Source organism: Haliotis cracherodii, unplaced genomic scaffold (assembly GCF_022045235.1).
Source record: "Haliotis cracherodii isolate W230 unplaced genomic scaffold, xgHalCrac1.p SCAF_10, whole genome shotgun sequence".
NCBI lineage: Eukaryota > Metazoa > Mollusca > Gastropoda > Lepetellida > Haliotidae > Haliotis > Haliotis cracherodii.
The window spans coordinates 47,355,550-47,372,652 of NW_027266265.1; the positions used below are offsets into that span (position 1 = coordinate 47,355,550).

General features: G+C 42.0%; 1 protein-coding gene across 1 annotated transcript in view; it reads right to left on the reverse strand.

Moving 5' to 3' along the window:
- Positions 1-17,103, reverse strand: part of LOC139454462 (serine/threonine-protein phosphatase 6 regulatory ankyrin repeat subunit A-like) — a 38,686-nt gene that overhangs the window by 10,740 nt on the left and 10,843 nt on the right. Inside the window, exons 3-7 of the mRNA XM_071236179.1 lie at positions 14,603-14,697; positions 10,728-10,755; positions 10,430-10,476; positions 9,912-9,998; positions 9,062-9,100 (exon numbers count right to left, since the gene is read on the reverse strand). Of these exons, the coding sequence (XP_071092280.1) occupies positions 9,062-9,100; positions 9,912-9,998; positions 10,430-10,476; positions 10,728-10,755; positions 14,603-14,697 (296 nt within the window). The remainder of the gene's footprint in view (positions 1-9,061; positions 9,101-9,911; positions 9,999-10,429; positions 10,477-10,727; positions 10,756-14,602; positions 14,698-17,103) is intronic.

Below are 17,103 nucleotides of genomic sequence, written 5' to 3' on the forward strand. Positions count from 1 at the left end.
GCCGGCGACAACTTTCAAGGCTACATCACGGAAGTAGTGGTTGGTGAAGGCGGTGTCCGATCGCCACGAACAGGCTTCCCTGAACGACAGGATGGAACAGTATACCGTGAAGAACCAGTGTAAATACGATCGCCCTGATCTCATTTTATTTCAGGTGATAGCCTTTGGGGGGAGGGTCCAATCCGGCGGCTCATAAGCTTTAAGGATGACCGTCCGGAGCCACAGGGAAAAGTATTCCGGCTGACCAACGACTGCGACGAAGGGGAGACCGGCAGAAAAAGGTGTTTCCTAGACTTGCGGCAGTCTTTAGATCGTAGAATAACCTTCAGTGCCCTTACTGGGCATAATGACGCTCATCCTCATCCTCGGCACCCACACTGGACGAGGGGGGAGGGGACAAGGAATGATCTATCAGGCTGTCCTGGGAGTTGAGTCTTTACGCTGACGTCCCAGTACGGTCCATGATGAACGGCGCCCTGGGTACCGCATTCGAACCGGGCACGGGAGACGTCGAGGGCGTGCTGTACATGGACTCGAGCGGCAGTAGTCAAAACCAGTAGAAACACCCGTCTTCTACTTAAGGTCGTAGAAGGAAGACGAGGGGAGTGGTTCGAAGGGCGTTGAAGACCACAGTCAGATCCAACGCAGGCGGTCCGAACTTGGCCTTCAGGTCTTCAAGACTGAACGAGCGCAGCCAGGCCCGTAGGTCGGGAATTTTCGTCTTTCTCCGATCGTCCGGGATGGCCAGAACGGAGTAGATGGCGACCAGGTGTGTGGGGGTGGTAAGCCCTTCAACCGACGGGTGCTACGCAAGTACAGAAGGAACTGAACCAGGATCTGCGGTGACGCTGTCATCGGATCCTGGTGTTTGTCAGAACAAAATGCCTGGAACAAGCATCAGTTATCAGCATACAGTCCCCCTGTAGATGGACGGTGGGCTGAAGCAATAGCCTTGGTCGCTCAAGCCGAATAGCCCTTGGCTTTCTGCAGGTGTGTCAGGCGTGCAGACGATAACATGCGGGTATGAGGGTGTGGCAACAGACCGTGTGGATGGAGCAGAAGGTTGGACCACACCGGAAGTTCCAGGGGTTGTCTCTGGGTATGTTTCGGAGGTCGATAACCCAACTTCTGGCTGACCAATAAGGCGAGACCAAAGTCAATGGCAGGGGTCGAGTGGCCTGGATCTCTGAAGAACCATGGGAGGGAGAACCGGAGTCGGAAAAGCGTACACGCGTAATCCTTCTCAGGAACGATGGAAGGCTTCGACTGCCACAGCGGTCGTATCCGGCACAGGTGGAATGGAAGACGACAGCTGGCCACATTCAGATATGAGGCAAACAGATCTAGGGTTGGGGTGTCGACCGTTTGACATATTCTGGCCCGAGGCGCCGGAGAGCGTGAGGCGTCGGAGAGCTTGAGGCGCCTGGAACGCCGAAGATGGTGATTCTCGGGGGCGCCGGTCGAGTTTGTAGCGCCGGGAGAGGGGCGAGTACTCTGGGTCCGCAAACACCACACCACGGTGACGTCGTCAGTGGACACGATCAACAGGGCGTGACCGAGAAAGCACTGTCAGCAAGCGACGTCCTGGATAAGCCTTTATCTCGAGGCTGTTGCTGTGCCAATGGTGTTGATCTCTGGATCACAGGTGGTCACAATGTGGGCTGGTGTGGGCCACTAGCCACTGACAAGGTGGCAGGGGTGGTAGTCAGCAACAGGGGTCTGCGATTGCGTACCGTCGGTACGATTCGGAAAAAGGTGTGATCGCCTGCGAGCCAACCTCAAGTAGACGAAGTAAACCAGCTTCACAATCGACCGCCGGGGCATCGACGTAACCGGGTAGTAGGAAGTCGAGGCAATATGGCCATTGCACGAAGTAATGAGATCGTTTTCATCCCTGAAGCGGCGTATAAGTACTCCTGTTCTTATATCGAGGTGACGATGGAGGACGACAACACGATACGAGGCAGGTATGCAACAGGGGTCAGTGGGACGGCCGAGGGACTTTAAGTATCAAATCGACACTGTGTCCGGTAGTCAAGGCGGAAGATAGGAAGGTGTCGTAGTCGAAAAGATCAAACCGGACGAAGGAAGGCGATCTTTTCCATCCCTTGAACGCCTATAGGCGCTATCGTTCTTACAGCGAAGGGTTGATGAAACAAGGTTCCTCGTGACAGCCGTGTTGGTAGAGGAGGTCTATTGTTTCCAACATCCGTGCATGGATGGACTGCGACAGGCGCCTGGTTGAGTGGTAGCACCAAGCGTACAGGTAGACATGGAAACCAATCTGTAGAAATACATGGCACCCCTTGCCATGGTAAGTTGACCTAATTCCGGTCGGAGTTGTTGACAGTCCGAGTACTTGACACGTGACATGTAAATCACACTGCGCAGTAGCCGAGAAAACCGCCTTGGAGTCGGAACTGAGGTGCAAACTCCACACACAGACAATCCTCAATGAACTGCGTGAGAGACGATCAAGTGGTGTACCCGAGTTTTGCGATAAAACACGGAACCCCATGGGCGTCGTGGAAAACCCGGTGAGCGCCGAGGAAGAGTCTCTTTCAGGAACGCTGGCGCTAGGGTAGGGTAGAACAGCGTTGGTGTCGGCGATGTCGACGAAGTAAACTCTTTGTAAGTGGATGTCGTCGTCGAATCTGATACAGACGCTGTTCACATGACGCTCTGTTTCGATGGAAACCCGCAGGTCATCTCTCCGGAATCATAGCGCTTTAAACGACGGGATTATGGATAACGTCTCAGTGGGCAAGTTGAATCAGACCAACTGTCTATTGGTTGAAAAGATTCCACCCAGAAAGTAGAAGGATAGTCACGATCCCGAAGACCGACGGGAGAGTAGCGACAGGAGCGGCGACAGTTGTTTCACCATGCTTCTCCGTGTGACGAGTTATGAGACGGCAGCAAGAGAAGAGGGCAGCAAGAGAAGAGGGCAGGGGCGCCGGGGAGGCGATTGCCGATGGTGCCCCTTAAGCCGCAGTAGAAGATCGGATAGTCGGCTCGTTGATCTGAGCTTGATAAAGCTTGTTGATCTGGGCGCCGGAGGTCATCTTAGGCGCCGGATATATCATAGGCGCTTCTTCCGTAACTCTTGAGGCGCCGGAGTAGTCAGAGGCGCCAGAGACATTAGAGGCGTCGAAGATCATGAGATCAAAGACCTTAGAGGCGCCGGGAGCGCCGAAGACATCAGAGGATGCGGAGGCGCCGGAGCGCGGAGACATCAGAGGCGCCGGGAATGCACGAGGCGCCGAGACATCAGAGGCGCCGGGAGCGCCGGGACATCAGAGGCGCCGGAGGCGCCGAGACATCGGAGGCGCCGGAGGCGCCGGGAGCGCCGGGAGCGCACGAGGCGCCGGGAGCGCCGGGACATCGGAGGCGCCGGAGGGAGCGCCGGGAGCGCCGGGACATCGGAGGCGCCGGGAAGCGCCGGGAGCGCCGGGAGCGCCGGGACATCAGAGGCGCCGGGGGCGCCGGCGTTGATGTGGTGGTGTTGGAGACCGTGAACGGTCGTATGTCGTGCCAGGGGAGGCAGACTCTACGTTGGGAGCGCTGGAGCCGCCGGTGGAGTAGGAGACCGTGAACGGTCGTATGTCGTGCCATGGGAGGCAGACTCTACGTTGGGAGCCGCCGTTGGTGCTGGGAGCACTTGCGAAGCTCCGCTGAGCGCTGCTGCCGTCAACGTAGGTGGGGGTCGACGAGCACGTTGAGCCAGGTGTGTCCTGGATACTCGCATGAGCTGAAGGATCACAGCGACGAATGACTGCAACATCGGCACTGCCTTGTGAAAGTACAGGGCGTCGTACAATCACGGCAGAAAGGGGCGGCCCCGACCAGATTTGTTCCCGCGGCAACAAGTGCAGCGAGGCAGAAAATCTGGAATTTAAGCAAAACATAACTATGTGGCAAAGCCACAAAGTGCGGGAAGCATAATGTGATTCAGAAACTTTGTATTTCAATGAAGTTTATGAGATCAAACAATGACGCTAAAAGGTAGCGAAAAAGCATAGCTTTAAGCAAACACATAACCATGTGGCCAATCACAAAGTATGGGAAGCATAATGTGATTCAGAAACTTTGTATTTCAATGAAGTTTATGAGATCAAACAATGACGCTAAAAGGTAGCGAAAAGCATAGCTTTAAGCAAACACATAACCATGTGCAAACACGTAACCATGTGGCAAAACCACAGAGTACGGGAGACATAATGTAACTCAAAAACTTCGTATTATATTGAAGTTTATGAGAAGAAACAATTACGCTGAGAGGTAGCGAAAAGGCAAGGCTTTAAGCACACCAAAACAACATACATAAATGTAATGTATTACCCAAGCCAAAGAGAGAATTCAAAACGCAGAACACGACATTACGTGGCCACGTGGTGAATGGCCAAAATGGCGGGAAAGAAAACAAAATGGCGGGGAACAACATTGCGCCCGTAAATTACTGTGACGTGAGCCACAGACGAGCGATAAACGTTACAATTTACGAATGGGAAGACCCTAAGGTCACGGCCCATAACAGGTAACAATGTAGCAGCATATAATGAATGTAGAAACACGCAAAATATAAAAAACAAATAATAAGCTTTAATTTCCACAAGGGATACACAGTACGTCCGTCTGTGGAGGTGACAAAGCAGTTATGTGTTTTTGTGTGACGTCATGACTTCCGGGTCACGTGCCGACTGTGAGAGGGCGCTGCCTCCTGAGTTGGTTGGGACAACTTTCTTCAGCAGCTGGATCTCACACAGTTCGTCACTCTGTCAAAGACAGCAGTAAATGCAATACGGAGTAATGCAGGATAAGTTAAAAAATTTATTTTTTAGTCCCGGCCATTTGTTGTAATTATGTTGTAGATATGCTTATAATGAACTATGGTTATTATGAACTCCCGTTGAGTTTGTTATAACCGTAGTTTACTGTATCTGAAATCCTTCTTTAACATGTACAAAGGTTGAATGATTGCCCAAACCAGAGAGGTGTTTGCATGACATCCAAAAATAGAAACACACTTTTCCTGATGCCCCCAAACTTTCCCATCAGAATTCTATATCATGAACCATTCTAACTTTACCAAATAGGTGACAGTTGACCTCACATATGTAGAATGCAGTAGAACTTTGAAACAAAGTCAAGATATGGCTGAAATATTGCTGATGTGACGTTAAATATTAACTCACTCACTTAATGACAAAAGTATGGGCACTTATTGTTCACTTCTGGTTTGGGAAAACACATGCTCAGTGCAGTACATCTTTGTCATAGAAATTCCTATGCCTCCAACTACCTTAATAACAACAACAGATATACGTAGTCCCCCTTGAATAACATCCCTTTAGGTTTGGTTGTGAGTAGCTGTACGTCTTTGAAATAGAAATTCCTTTGCCTCCAGCTACCTTTATAAAATGTGAATAATAAATGCCCAATATATTGTCCACACAAACTTTCTGGGATGTACATCACACTGAGTGACCTTGACCTTCAATGTCATCCAAACCCAAATGAGAACAATAAATGCAAACTTAGGTGGGGTTCCAAACATGAAGTCCCGATATCACGCTGCCAATACTTCTTAACTGAAACCATTTACAAGTGATTTCATGCCATTTGTCTATACATGTAGCTTTATTAGGCTCCCCACCATGGTTAATGGTAACAAGACCGAAAGTGAGCAGGGCTCACTAATACCCGCGACTTTGACGCCAACATATTTTGAAGTTCAAAACAGCTTATTGAAATAAAACTTTTCACTGCACCTCTCTTATTGGTTTAGAAGCTGTAATTGGAAAAAGAATCTATGAAGTAGTGTTTAAGTTATAGGTCAAACAAATGTTGAAGTGAACAAATATTCTAAGTTTAAAACTTGAAAAGAATCTAAATGAAAAAAAGATGTATTTTTTCAGAAAATTTAAAAATTGAAAACAAACTTTGCACTGTACCTCTCCTATTGGTATAGAAACTGGACCCACCATTGGAGGAGAATCCATGAAGAGGTTATAGGTCGCACAAATGTTGAAATAAATCATTTTTGTAAGCTCACAACATGAAAGCATCTTATATTTAAAAAAGTACACATCAAAATCACACTTCGCACTGCACCTCTTCTGTTAGTATGGAAAATATTCCCTAAATTTGAAAAGAATCCATGCAGTAGTTTTCAAGTTATAGGTTGCACAAATGTTTCAGGAGAGAATTCTCAGCAAAAAGAAAAAAGAAAAAAAAAAAAAGTATTTTTCCGGAAAATCCAAACATTGAAATTCAAATTTTGCACTGCACCTCTCCCATAGGTATCAAAAGTGTTCCCTAAGTATGAAAAGAATCTATGTAGTAGTTTTCGAGTTTTAGGTCGCACAAATAAAATGTGCTCGGAGGGACAGACGGAATTCCGTGATTTAACTATATACCCCCGCCCTTTAAGCCTATGTCTGTACATCATAATTGATGACATTTGTATGACTGCTGGAGCAGTATTGACATAAGTCTTTACTTGTTTACCAATCCAGTTTCACACATTCTGTGAAATAAATATGTTTAAAACATATCTTTTCAGAATGCATTTTATAACATATACCGTATTTGACGTAATAAGTGCCCAGGGCGCTCTTAAAATTAGAAAAAAGGGGCTCTTATTAGAATGTAATTTTGGTGAAAAATCACAGAGTTGGAAGATAGTAAATTTCCTGATTTATGCTGACAGAAAGAGAATTTATGGATGTCAACGTCTTTATTATGAGGAACACAACGTTTCGGAGTATGTGCTTACTCCTTCACTGAATGAAAGTCGACATCCATAAATTCTCTTCCTTATGAATACAGATTGCCATGTTGCCTGAGTGTAGAAAGGATTTGCAATCTTAACAATCATCGGATGTGACAACGTGGACAGGATCTCATTTGTGTTGGTGATCTTTACAAGTGCCCAATGATCATTCTGAGTATTGGTTCTTGGAGATGACAAAGTTAACAGTTTATCATTAGAGGAAATTGGCAGTTAATACTTTTAAACACCATTTGGATAGGATGTCTTTAGGATTTGTAATCCTTTCTTTCTCTGTAGGAAGTCAGTCAATCAGTTCATGTATTCTATGTCAAACCAGACTTGGCTAGATTCTGTGTTTATCTGTGTTAAGTTCCAGCTGGTGACAGTTTAGTGAACTTCACAAGTGATGATGGGTTTTAATATTTATGTTATCATAAACATGGTATTATAGCTTGTGAAATTGTAAATAAAACTGTAAAAGAAATTATTTATAAACTCAACGACAAAGAAATCATACATGTTGGTTAAATATGAAGAATTACTCATATATTAGAGATAATATATTAAAAGATATTAGATTAACATACTGTTATGTTGTGCGAAACGACGCTCATGAACGCATCACATGTGACAATAGATCCATGACTCGAGATGCACCATTTGTCTTGTGCAGGATTAGCGTGTAAAGTTTGGAAATCATGTGTAGCATATCGTTATAAGAATAAAGTTCACTACCAGACACTATCAATACCTTTCTTCAAATGAAAGTTATAAATATCTGCTTGAAATATGTTGATAAAATTCACCAAATCCATAAGGCACTACATATACATTTCCATCAGTGATACATCAATGTATGACGACAACATAGCATATGATAGATGGTTTGGGCAACGTTGTAACACATGTTTCATTTGAAATTGTATATCGGTATTTGTAAAATATTCAGGATTTTCTAATGGCATGTAGAAACCTCAGTGAACGTTAACTATGCTTGAATTAAAACCCTGTCTGCGACAGGGCGCATGGGTGGCCCAGTCGTCTAAGGCTCTGCGATTTGCTATGCAGAGTTGCGTCCCTTGGGAACGCCAGAAACCTGTGACTGTGGGTTCGAATCCCGGTTCGCCCCGATTATGTTTCTAGGTTTGTCAGCACCATATCCATGCTCGTGGGTTTCACCGAAGTGGTAAACGTCCGAGACCTGCATCAGTTCGGGCTTTCCTCCCACATTAAGCTGACACGCCGCGATATAACTGGAATACTGTTAAAAGGCGTTAAACCCAACTCACTCACTCACAGTCTGTGACAACAAGCAATTGTATGAAGCGACTGGAACGTGTACGCTCTGTTAGTCATAATCGCCTTAACATCTGCCGCTTAGCACATACGAATCAAGGAATAAGTATGTTTCTAAAAGACCCGATAGTTAATCTGTCATGCCATGGTTAACTATAGTAATATGAAAGAATTGGATGGTCTGTAACTTCTTTAGAGTAGCATAATTTGATCAATTTTCCGACATGAAATACACTATTTGAAGCCCATACCTAGTGTCACACACTTACTCACTCTAGCATGTTGAGAACAAAACAACCTTAGCACCACGACCATTGTAAGTCTATGTTAAGGTATGGGAGTTATGATCACCTTAGCGCTAAGAATGCTCTGTACAATGGCACCCTGACATAAGCAAACGGAAACCTGCAGTTCAGGTGAACTGAACAAATTATTTTTTAACAAAAATATGTTTATGCAATACATTTAAAAAAAACCTGATCATATAAAGCTCTACAGCCATGGCATGTTAATACTTGTTCTGGTCGCTGTACGTCTGCAACAGTGGCAACACTCTCAACACTCTTGAGATTTAGTCCCAACTAGGGTTGGGAATTGGACAAAAAAGTGTATTGTGATATATTGCAATATTTCAAAAACATATTGCAATATTTTGCAGTATATTGGGAAATAATTTCTAGCAAGAGAAAAGCTTTTTTCATATCCCTTTGACAAATATTAATATGAAAGCTGCAAGGTTAACAATTTGGTCAAAATTATGAAACAATTTTAATATATTGTACTATTATTTTTATCTACAATCAAATAAAGAGTGTGAAACATTTGTTTTGTCTTTGTTTTGATTTGATAAGGTAAGACTATACATCATGGCATATACATTTCAGTCACAGTTTGAATAATGAGGGAAAAACTGTGATACGTATCGTGATGAATTTGTATTGCAATATACGGGTATACCGATAAAACCGCACATCCCTAGTCACAACATACCTTTCATCTTCTCCAATTGTGCATTCCCCGTAGGAGCAACTGAAAACATAAAAAAATCATATCAATCTTATTCATGAGTATAGAATGATCGTGTAATTACTTTCTGATACTTGAACATTCAGATTTTAGCAGTTCTCAATGGTGATTGGCCAATTGAAGCCATAATACATCGCAGTGCTGCATTGTTCATAACATGATTGTGTAGCAGGGCGTGGAGTCATCCCAAGATGACATCCTTACCTTGTCAGCTTGCTGATGGGGTTAACCTCTTTGGTCATGTGGACAAGGCGTCCGACATGTGAGCAGAAGTTCTGTGGTTCGAATCCCATCACAGAACTCAGAAATTTTATGGCCGCTACATTGACGTCCAACATGGGCTGAACACGTTCATAACAAATTTGAGCAAAATAAGTCTCAGTACCCTACTATGCGGCCCGTAACGTGCCTTCTGTTGACGGAGAAGTATGTAGCAGGGCGTGGAGTCATCTCACAGATGACATCCTTACCTTGTATGATGGAAAATAGAACTAACAAGGTACTGAAGCTCAAATCAACTTCTCAAAAGGTGAGCTAAAACCTAAAGAAAATAATAGAACTGTATTTGAGGAATTATAGGTGTGTGTGTGTGTGTGTGTGTGTGTGTGTGTGTGTGTGTGTGTGTGTGTGTGTGTGCGTGTGCGCGAGCGTAGGATTAAGGGGGTTCATGAGAAAATGAATAATGACCATAAAAGATAGGGGCAGGATGGTGTCAACATTATCACAATTACTGTAAACTGTATGGGGGATTTATCCAAACTATAGGGGTGTGTGAACAGCTGTATCGACTGCAACATCTTAATTCATCACTTACCTTGCTGGTTAATGATTACTTTTTCAGAAAGTATTGCACCAGGAGAATTCACTACATTGAAGTCCTTTTTGTTGCTTTGGAATAAAGCTGAAAAGAAGAAACTGCATATAAAAAAAGTCAAGTATAAAAAACAGCAGAAATGTCCTAGTTAATGAGTGAGTGAGTGAGTGAGTGAGTATGGTTTTACGCCGCTTTTAGCAATATTCCAGCAATATCACGGCGGGGGACACCAGAAATGGGCTTCACACATTGTATCCATGTCGGGAATCGAACCCGGGTCTTCGGCGTGACGAGCGAACGCTTTAACCACTAGGCTACCCGACCGCCCCCTAGTTAATGATTCGCTAATGTTTTATGCATGAATTATCTACAATGGAAACATAAATCATGAAACAGTTCAAAATTGATTTATTTCGTCTATTTTTTAAATTGAGTGATTATTTATTTACGAGCGAATGCTTTAACTACTAGGCTACCCGACCCAAAAAATGTTGAACAAGTGTACCATATGAACCTACCAATGTGATCGGGTTTCACGTTCTCTAATGTTGCTAACTGCATGTCCCTGAAACAGAATTATTGCTGTAAGGTCAGATAAAACTACATACATAGACAACAATGGGCAAAAATATATCTCAATAGAGAGACAACATTGAATGTCTGTAATGCTTCATTTAACTGCCATGACACATATTAAAATCAATCAGTGTTTTTAATATTTTCATCATCAGACTGCAAATCAAAACGTGCATTTAATAAACAGTCAAAAGGCAAATCCTCTAACAACTGCTACAACATTGGCTATAAAAGACATACCTGATCGCAGCTGCTTCCAGAGCAACATCTGTAACAAGGAGACAGTAACTGACAGCAATGTATATGATAAAGGTAACTTGAGGACAGATTTCTTCAACCAGAAACCATATCCTGGCAAATGTATTTGAGATTTTGGTTGGAAATGAGTCCCTAATTACAATCAACATCTTATATATATATATATACCGTATGTGTAATTAACATCTATATATATATATACCCTATTCGACGTAATAAGCGCCCCGCTCTAATATATACCGTATTCAACGTAATAAGCGCCCGGCTCTAATAAGCGCCCACGGGAATAGTTGCTAACATATTGGCTAGTGAACAATCCCAATTAGCACCCTTTCCAATTGATCAATGTATTCAAGACTTATTATATTCGCGTATAATACACACTTGTGTGTGATATGCACTCTCAATTATGGGGAATTTAATTCTGGAAAAATATATTTGTCGTACATAAACATTTCAGGCTGTCAGCATAAACAACGAAATTCTGAGAGCGCCCTGGGTGCTTATTACGTTGAATACGGTATATATATGTATATGTATGTGTGTGTGTGTGTGTGTGTGTGTGTATCTATATATACATATACATATTTATTCAAGTGTCATCCAAATTTTGTAAAAGGTGGCAAGCATATATATTTTTTTTTAAACAAACTGTTCAAGACATCGCTGTACATTAACTGTTGATGGATGTGATTCAAGTGAAGCTTGTTTGGTAGGAGCTACAGATAAGGCAGCGTATTTGTGTAACACCACTCCTCAAATCCCCAATATTCAAAACCCAATTACTTTCAATTAACTTGCGTATTAAATGAAAAACTCAAATGTATAAAACAGCACGCGTAAATACCCAAAGAAGCTTTTTCAGCATGTGTAGAAAGGAGCTTATCTTTTAAATACAAATACGAGCTAATTTACTTTCCGAGTCAAGTATATATTTAGAACAGTTATCATGGATATGTACATCTAAAATATTATTTCATTTTTTTCAAATCTTAAAATGTTCACTCTTTGGGGGAAAAACCCAATAGAGTGATGAATTGATGAGTGAAAATATATTGGTTACCCAATGAAAAATGTAATAACCCAATTAAAATAGAAACCCTGGAGTAAAAACTCAATTTGTGCTCTGAGTATGTATATAATGTTTTTCTTGTAGGAACAAAAGACGGTGAACTTCAGTGGTGACTGATGTGACTACGGACCGATACTGAGTGGGTCACCTTTGTTTCTTTTCCTTATTGCCTACGTTGAGATGGAATAAAACATGAATTGATGTGATATTGAATTATATATTAAAGGGACATAATCAGCAAGAGAGCGAGGTGTTTACCGTTACATAAAGATGGATACGGTGCTGACAAATCCAAGAAACCTAATTGAGCCTAATCTGGGATTCAAACCCCTGACAAGTGAATTATGGCATGACTTAGGGACCATGTTGCTTGTGTCTTTGGATTTTTATGTCCTACTCCAGCCAATCTCATTAAAATCAGATCTAAGTTCTTGCTGCCACTAAACAAAGATCTGAGGACATCCCATTACGGGTCATGTCAGAATGACCTTTCGTGAACTTCGACCAACCAGTGAAACGACTAACAAAGAAGTCGACATCAGCCAATCAGAAAGCAGCTTTCACGAGCTTTACAGCACACGTTTCAACCTAGCGACTTCCATTTCAGACAACGCTTGAAAAATATGTTGACACAGTTCTCGATTAATTTTCTTTAAAACTGAACAAACGAACATTCTGGAATGTCTAATATATGGTTGTGATTGCGATAAATGGTATGGCAGTGCTTCCTACATACTGTGCAATGCCTCCTCCGTTCAAATATTTATCCCACGGAAGCGAGAGATAGACGATAATTTTGACAGAATCAGTCGTACGGGCCGTAACTGTCGTTTGGAATACCCCGTGTTAATGTTTTCGAGGTTGCATAATTAGAAAACACATTCTGACTGTCACTTTCATGATCTGGTAAGCAACGCTTTGATTGGTCGGATCAAAGGTCGTTCTGACATGACCCGTAATGGGATATCCTCAGATCTTTTTTGGGGGGATAGCGAGAAGTAAGATCTGATTTTAATGAGATTTTTCTCCAGCTATAAGGCGGCAGCATGTAAATAATCATATCTGGGCCATACAATCCAGTGACTGATATTCTGAGCAATGGTTCACTCCATCAGGGTATGATGATAGTAATCCGATACATTCAGGTGCACAGATCCCTGGGATCGCAACTCGGATCCCTACAGTATCCCCAGGGGTGTGGAATAATATACCGTATTTTCTTGAGTATAGTGCGCACCCATGTATAATGCGCACCCCCCTCTAGCGGGTTCAATATTTTGGAAAAAAAGAAATTTGAATATTATGCGCAGAAAATTTTTACACCGTACCCTTTAAACGAAGTCCGGCAAACGAACGGGTGCTGAGAAACTTCGTCAGTACAAATTCGAAATTTGAGATGAAAAATCACCAGACATGTTTATTTACCGTTTAAATAGTATTGATTGTTCTGCTAGGCATTGTTTTATATCTAGGGATTAAGATTACCTTGTGTATTTTCTCGTAAACTAAGCCGAAAACAGCAATCAGCTGTACACACGTTTTCTTGGAATCGACCGGTGATTCGGTCAAGACACACCCAATGAAATAACTTTATAGGATTTTTAATGCAAGGATCGGCAACAATTGTATCTGAAACTATTTTATTTATCAGGAATAATATATTCCATTATTTTCTTAATTATATGCAGCCTTTACTAAACATATTTAAAATAATAATAACCCTAAGCGAAGCAGCTGATCGCTATTCCCGGGTATTATTTTTTACATGGAACATGTCTGACCAGTCACCGTCAAGGCTCACGCGCACGGGATCACGTGAGCGCGAGAATTTCATGTTGACATAGAATCGTCAAACAAAAACAAATATGACTTTTAACGAGTCAAAGTATGTCATTTATGATATATGTATCCATTCTCTGTCAACTAAAGTTCGTTTCAAGGCGTCAATAGCGGTATTCTGACCGTGGTTGCTGTTAATAACGGTGAGTTGTGCGATCTTCCGATCGCTTCACACACGATTTCGCCAAAATTAATAAAAACAATATTATGAGGAATTTTGAATAAAATTAATAAAGTAAGTTACAAACATAAGTCCAGAAATACAAAGAACACTTTTTATAGACAGACAGTGTAATTATATAATTATTTTGCGTACTTCAGTATGGATTTGTTGACATGGTATTTCCGGCGTTTCGTGCTCACGGTAATGTCTTTCCATGGGGGAAAAAAACATCCAAACTCATAATTCGTGTATAATGCGCACCCCCTTCTACACAGCTGTGTTTTTTCGAAAAAAAGTGCGCACTATACTCAAGAAAATACGGTAAGGGTAACGCTCTTTTTCATGGCATTATCATTTGCAGAAGCCCAAGGTCTTCCATTAACTGCCCGACGACGGAGGGCAGTTGAAAAGACTGAGAGCTTCTGCAAATGATAATGCCCTGAAAAAGAGCGTTACCGTTATTATAGCTAAAATGGATGGAATTTGTTATCAAATAAAAAGAAACAACAACATCGGTTTTGAAACATTTACTGCAATCAACACGAATGTCACTGACCACATTTTACAAATATGGAAACGTCATAGAACAAACCAGATGACGTCACTATTATACGCGACGTGATTTTCTCTACCCTATGACGTCACCTAACAACGGGCTTGATAATGGCCCATCGTCAAGCAATATGAGGGCATTATCAAATTACAGTGGCCCGCTCATTTCTGATAACGTGCAGGCGTTTTAATGATAATTCTATCCATTTTAGCTATAAACTACAATAATACCTTCAGGATTTACAGGTGGGCCTGCATTCCTTCTTTCCATCTGTTCATCATCAGAACCCTCTTCCCCCAAGGGTATGACTTTCACAGCGTCTGACCTGGAGAAGATAAAACACCCCTGGTGACACCTCATATTGTTAACATATGACACTCTTGGAATAACAAAAGAAAAAAAATTAACATAAAAAATATTTATAGACTAACAAGTAGTACCCCAAATAATGGTATCTGTGAGGTTAAATATAAATAATTATATATAGGAACCCTCAAATCTCTTAAATTTCAGAGCTGAAGATCTGTAAATGATCAAGACTGGACTAGACAATCCAGTGATTGACATCATGAGCATTGATCTATGCAATTGGTATATGATGACATGCATCAACCAAGTCAGCGAGCCTGACCACGCGGTTCTGTTAGTTGCCTCTTACGACAAGCATAGTTGCTTCTTCTGGCACGCATGGGTTGCTGAAGACCTATTCTGACCTGGATCTTCATGGGTGTGGCTCCTAGAGCTGAGAAGGGATGAGAGCGGAATGGGGGTGAACGTTTTATTTCATATATGCTGAGGGGTTCACAACAGATAACTTTATAAATACCACCTTCAATGACAAAACTGGATACTGCACATCATGAGAGCAGATGAACATTAACAATTTTACAGACTGATATACCATGAATGAAACTACAACGTTGACAGAATGACGTTTTTAACCTATCAACAGTTGTATATTATGGTAAGCAGGAAGTGACATAATTTGTATCTGGCAGACTATCTAGATACGAAAGATTGACATAGAATAATGTACCACTTAAGACCGTTAGCCCCTGTAAAAATCTGGGTCTAATGTTAACTCCTAAGCTAATTTGGACTACAGCTTGTAATACTCTTGCAGAACTGGCAAGTAAAGCACTATATACCATCAAAATGCTTGTGCGTAAATACAATATATCTGTTAAAAATGACTCTAAAAAATTTGGCACAAAATAACACCGATATTGATACATGGTAGAGAGCTTTGGGATATACTAAAAGAGAAAATATAGAAATTGTACAATTTTGTAAATATGTTTTAGATATAAGCTTTTCTTTGCCAAACGCTGTTGCATGTGGTGTGTGGCAGGTATCCGCTCTATACAAAATATTATGTCATATGTATCAGATATTGAGTGTTTTATCAATGCCCACATACAGATATCCGCACCAGTTTTAATCGAATGCTATGTGCCTATATAACAGAGTGACAAGGGCGATTCGAGGCCTTCTTTGACCTGGGCCCACTTGCACAAATCGATCTTAGCGCTAAGACCATGGTAAGCCTATGTTAAAGAATGAGTGTTACGATCATCTTTGCGCTAAGATCGCTTTGTGCAAGTGGGCCCTGATGTGCATCTCTTCTACTTGCCTTGTGTGGATGGACATGGTTACCTGTCTGAGAATAGGGTTTACCTGCCAACTTCCAACACTTCAAGAACAGAGCAAAGGCCACATGCAACAGTGATTTGACTCACAATGCTGAGTGGCTGATTTATGTGATATGGCTCGATACTTATTGTATCCATCGAACGGTCTTTCAGGATTGTAAACCTTAATTCCTTTGTGTTTCAAGATAATTTGGTATTCATTCATTGATTTAAAATGATGATTTAATTCTGTACTAATTCTCGTTTAAACTCGTATTTCAAATCGGAAAACAGCTTTAGGTAGACACAACCCATGGACAACAACTTCTTTATTATACTGTTGGGGTGGTCGGGTAGCCTAGTGGTTAAAGCGTTCGCTTGTCACGCTGAAGGCCTGGGTTCGATTCCCACATGGGTATGTGTGATGCCCATTTCTGATGTCCATGCCGTGATCTTGCTAAAAGTGGTTAAACCGAAATACACTCACTCACTATTATACTGTAATAGTGATGTTTTGGTATGGGGATCTGTTACAAAGACATCCCTCACCTTCAAACAAATGCCTATCAAATTGACCTCGTTACAAAATTTAAGACTTTTTTCACAGAAAACACCAGTGCAGAAGGCGTTAAAAATTTAGTATTGCATCATAACTATCATAAATAAAGTTTTTGTTTCATTCACCTTCGAACTAAGATTGTATCTAGGAAAACAAATTAAATATGGTTTACATAGTGTCTCCCTTTGTCAATGTTCTGATCAGCCAGGGTGCATATTACTGGGAATATGGTTTAAATAGTGCCTCCCTTTGTCGATGTTGTGATCAGCCGGGGTGCATATTACTGGGAATATGGTTTAAATAGTGCCTCCCTTTGTCAATGTTCTGATCAGCCAGGGTGCATATTACTGGGAACATGGTTTACATAGTGTCTCCCTTTGTCGATGTTCTGATCAGCCGGGTGTATATTACTGGGAATATGGTTTAAATAGCACTTCCCTTTGTCAATGTTCTGATCAGCCTGGGTGTATATTACTGGGAATATGGTTTAAATAGTGCCTCCATTTGTCAATGTTCTGATCAGCCTGGGTGTATATTACTG